At 40.6% G+C, this 5171-nt stretch overlaps 1 protein-coding gene across 1 annotated transcript; it reads right to left on the reverse strand.

Annotated features, from left to right (window-relative positions):
• Positions 1–1572: 1572 nt before the first annotated feature.
• On the reverse strand, positions 1573–3529 carry LOC127040869 (olfactory receptor 6F1-like). Its single transcript, XM_050935427.1, has 2 exons — positions 3519–3529; positions 1573–2524 (listed from the first exon to the last, which is right to left on the reverse strand). The coding sequence occupies exons 1-2, from the start codon at positions 3527–3529 to the stop codon at positions 1573–1575; spliced, it is 963 nt and encodes a 320-aa protein (XP_050791384.1).
• Positions 3530–5171: the final 1642 nt, after the last annotated feature.

Genomic DNA, 5171 nt, shown 5'->3' on the forward strand with positions numbered 1-5171 from the left:
AGTTACCGATCCATAAGAGAACCTTCCCTCTTATTCCATGACCATTTAGTTTGCTTAAGAGATTTTGTGAAGGACCTTTTCAAAAGCTTTCTGAAAGTCCAAGTACACTGTGTCCACTAGATCACCCTTATCCACATGTTCGTTAACCCCCTCAAGCAGGTCTAATAGATTGGTGAGGCATGAGCTGTGTTGGCTCTTCCCAAACAAATCCTGTTCATCCACCTGTCTGATAATTCTATTCTTTACTACAGTTTCAACCAAATTCCCTGGTACTGAAATTAGGCTTACCACTCTGTACTTGCCAGAATTTTCTCTGGATCCTTAAAAATTGGTGTCACATTAGCTATGTTCCAGTTATATGGTGCAGAACCTTATTAAATGATAGGTTACATACCACACTTAGTAGTTGGGCAATGTTCTATTTGGGATCCTTCAAAACTCTAGGTTGAATCCCATCTGAACCTGGAAACTTATGACTGCTCAATTTAGCAATGTGTTCCAACATCTGTATTGACACTATAATCAGGGAAAGTTGCTCAGATTTATCACCTAAAAAGAATGGTTCAGGTGTGGAAACCTCCCTTACATCCTCTGCAGTGAAGATTGATGCAAAAAATTCATTTAGCTTCTCTGCAATGGCCTGACATTACTTGAGTGCTCCTTTAGCATCTCAATTGCGCAGTGACCCCACCAACTATTTGACAGGATTCCTGTCTGATGTACTTAAAAAACATTTGGTGTTAGTCTTTGAGACTTTAGCTAGATGCTCTTCAAATTCTTTTTTGGCCTCCCAAATTATACTTTTACAAATGACTTGCCAGAGTTGATCCTCTTTTTTTTTTCTCAATAGGATTTAATTTCTTATTTTCCTATTTCTTTTTGCCTCTAGCCACTTTTTTGACTTTGTTGTTTAGCCATGGTTATACTTTTGTGGTCCTCTTACTATGTTTTTTTAATTTGGGTTACACATTTAATTTGAACCTCTATTATGGTGTTTTTAAAAAGTCTCCATAGAGCTTGTTGGCCTTTCACTTTTGTGACTGTGCTTTTTAATTTCTGTTTAATTAACTTCCTCATTTTTGTGTAGTTTCCCTTTCTGAAATTAAATGCTACTGTGGTGGGTTGCTCTAGTGTCCCTCCCTCCCCCACCTCCCCGCCACACACACATACGAATGTTAGCCTGCCTAGGGCCTCAGCAAGGCTTACATCATCCAATGGAAGTTGGAAACCTCCCTCCCTTGGCCCTCATGTAATTAACAATGGATCCATCCATACAGATTCTGCTGAGTGACATTCAAACCTAACATCTTGGAATCTTCAACACAAAAGAGTTTCCTCCACCCACTGGAGCTAATTTATCAAGGTTGTTATAGTAAATGAGGAAAACTGTAAAACAAAGACACAACAACATGCACTAAGGAAATGTTACATTAGGATTTGGGGTAAGCTGCAGGTCTGACTGCAATTGCAAAAGAAAAGGAGTTGGCTGTCCTTTGAAAAATCCATGACTTAATCCTTTTGCTTCTTATATCAATATCAATTACCTTCAGGACATTACAATTAAAGTTTTGGTCATTTTGATGAAATTTCAACTTTTCTAAAACCACTTAATATTCCACTGACTGTCTTTCCCAAGGCTTCCTTCACCTCCTTGTTTCTCAGAGTGTAAATGAAATGGTTTAATAGTGGAGTTAGGATAGTGTTTAAGATGTTGACAATTTTGTTCAAATCCAGTGAGTTCTGTGCAGACGGCATGAGAAAAAGAAAAATGGCAGAGCCGTACCAGATAGTCACGACAGTAAGATGGGCTGAGCAAGTGGAAGAGGCCTTTTGCCAGCCTTGGGCTGCAGGGATTCTCAAGATGGTGGAGATAATGAAAATGTAGGAGACCAGGGTTATTACGCATGAGACCATGACAACAATGAATGAGTCGATGAATATTGCCAGCTCAACAAGGCACATATCAGCACAGGAAAGTGCTATCCAGGAATCTATGTCACAAATAAAATGATTGATGACACTTGGGCAACAGAAAGGCAACCTGGATATTAGAGACATGAGCACAGAGATAGCCAGGAACCCACACAGCCAAGAGGCGAGGGCCAGCTGAGCAGAGAAAGTCCTGTTCATGAGGGAGCTGTAGCGCAATGGGTGGCATATGGCCAGATAGCGGTCATAGGCCATGAAGGCCAGGAGGAAACATTCTGTGGAGCCCATGGAGAGGAGAAAAAATAATTGCAGGAGGCAGACAGTGAAAGAGATGGTTTGGCTTGTGACCAGCATGACGCCAATGGCCTTGGGGACACATGTTGTGGTGTACCAGATCTCTAGGAAAGAGAGATTGCAGAGGAAGAAGTACATGGGAGTGTGGAGCCATGAGTGGGTCCTCACTAGGGCTATGATGGACACATTCCCTAGGATCGTTAGGATGTACATCACAGAAAACAGCACAGCAAGGGCCATCCGGAAATACCAAGTGCCGAGAAAGCCCAGTGAGATAAACTCCTGCACACTGGTTTGATTTCTTATTTCTGTCCCAGACATGACGTCCATCTGTCAAGACATGAGAGATCACAAGGCATTTAAAAATGCTGAACACACATTTGGATGTGCAGTAGTGCAGGCCCCACAATCTGTTAATACAGCTAAGATAAGAGAAGGGAAAGGGGTGCTACTCAACACCGTCCTGCCTTGTGCATCTTTCCACAATGAAGATAAGATCTCAATTTATCATTCTTATAAGGCCCATGAGGATGCATGTTCATCATATGGTATCTTTCATGTCTTAATGGTCTTGCCCATCAACTCAATTCAACTCACCCCTGAGAAAGTTTCAGGATTTGGCCCATTCTTTTCATCACTAACCTTGGAAGATAACATTGCTCTGTACTCAGGACAGAGTTGGAGTTTTTGCACAAGTCGCATTGAAGGTTGACAGGATTTCTACTCCTAAATTCTTTACACTAAGAACATAAGAACATAAGAAACGGCAGTACCAGGTCAGACCAAAGGTCCATCTAGGCCAGTATCTGTCTACCAACAGTGGCCAACGCCAGGTGCCCCAGAGGGAGTGAAGCTAACAAGCAATGATCAAGTGATCTCTCTCATGCCATCCATCTCCATCCTCTGATGAACAGAGGCTAGGGACACCATTCTTTATCCTTCCTGGCTAATAGCCACTTATGGACTTAGCCACTATGAATTTATCCAGTTCCCTTTTAAACATTGATATAGTCCCAGCCTTCACAGCCTCCTCAGGTAAGGAGTTCCAAAAGTTGACTGTGCGCTGTGTGAAGAAGAACTGCCTTTTATGTGCTTTAAACCTGCTACCTATTAATTTCATTTGGTGACCCCTAGTACTTATATTATGGGAATAAGTGAATAACTTTTCCTTATCCACTTTCTCTACATCATTCATGATTTTATATACCTCTATCATATCCCCCCTTAGTCTCCTCTTTTCCAAGCTGAAGAGGCCTAGCTTCTTCAATCTTTCCTCACATGGGATCCTCTCCAACCCCCTAATCATTTTAGTTGCCCTTTTCTGAACCTTTTCTAGTGCTAGAATATCTTTTTTGAGGTGAGGAGACCACATTTGTACACAGTATTTGAGATGTGGGCATACCATGGATTTATATAAGGGCAATAAGATATTCTCTGTCTTATTCTCTACCCCTTTTTTAATGATTCCTAATATCCTGTTCACTTTTTTGACCGCCTCTGCGCACTGCGTGGACATCTTCAGAGAACTATCCATGATGACGACAAGATCTTTTTCCTGACTCCTTGTAGCTAAATTAGCCCTCATCATACTGTATGTATAGTTGGGGTTATTTTTTCCAATGTGCATTACTTTACATTTATCCACATTAAATTTCATTTGCCATTTTGTTGCCCAATCACTTAGGTTTGTGAGATCTTTTTGAAGTTCTTCACAATCTGGTTTGGTCTTAACTATCTTGAGTAGTTTAGTATCATCTGCAAACTTTGCCACCTCACTGTTTACCCCTTTCTCCAGATCATTTATGAATAAATTGAATAGGATTGGTCCTAGGACTGACCGCTGGGGAACACCACTAGTTACCCCTCTCCATTCTGAGAATTTACCATTAATTCCTACCCTTTGTTCCATGTCTTTTAACCAGTTCTCAATCCATGAAAGGACCTTCCCTTTTATCCCATGACAGCTTAATTTATGTGAGAGCCTTTGGTGAGGGACCTTGTCAAAGGCTTTCTGGAAATCTAAGTACACTATATCCGCTGGATCCCCCTTGTCCACATGTTTGTTGACTCCTTCAAAGAACTCTAATAGATTAGTAAGACACAATTTCCCTTTACAGAAACCATGTTGACTATTGCTCAATAGTTTATGTTTTTCTATGTATCTGACAATTTTATCCTTAACTATTATTTCGACTAATTTGCCTGGTACCGACGTTAGACTTACCGGTCTGTAATTGCTGGGATCACCTCTAGAGCCCTTTTTAAATATTGGCATTACATTAGCTAACTTCCAGTCATCGGATACCGAAGCCGATTTAAAGGACAGGTTACAAACCTTAGTTATTAGTTCCTCAACTTCACATTTGAGTTCTTTCAGAACTCTTGGGTGAATACCATCTGATCCCGTGACTTGTTAATGTTGAGTTTATCAATTAATTCCAAAACCTCCTCTAGTGACACTTCAATCTGTGACAGTTCCTCAAATTTGTCACCTACAAAAGCTGGCTCAGGTTTGGGAATCTCTCTAACATCCTCAGCCGTGAAGACTGAAGCAAAGAATCCATTTAGTTTTTCCGCAATGACTTTATCATCTTTAAGTGCTCCTTTTGTATTTTGATCATCAAGGGGCCCCACTGGTTGTTTAACTGACTTCCTGCTTCTTATGGACTTAAAAAACATTTTGTTATTACCTTTGGAGTTTTTGGCTAGCCGTTCTTCAAACTCCTCTTTGGCTTTTCTTATTACACTCTTGCACTTAAGCTAGCAGTGTTTGTGCTCCTTTCTATTTGCCTCACTAGGATTTGACTTCCACTTTTTAAAGGAAGTCTTTATATCTCTCACTGCTTCTTTTACATGGTTGTTAAGCCATGGTGGCTCTTTTTTAGTCCTTTTACTGTGTTTCTTAATTTGGGGTATACATTGAAGTTGGGCCTCTATTATGGTGTCTT

The sequence above is a fragment of the Gopherus flavomarginatus genome (assembly GCF_025201925.1).
Source record: "Gopherus flavomarginatus isolate rGopFla2 chromosome 11 unlocalized genomic scaffold, rGopFla2.mat.asm SUPER_11_unloc_1, whole genome shotgun sequence".
NCBI lineage: Eukaryota > Metazoa > Chordata > Testudines > Testudinidae > Gopherus > Gopherus flavomarginatus.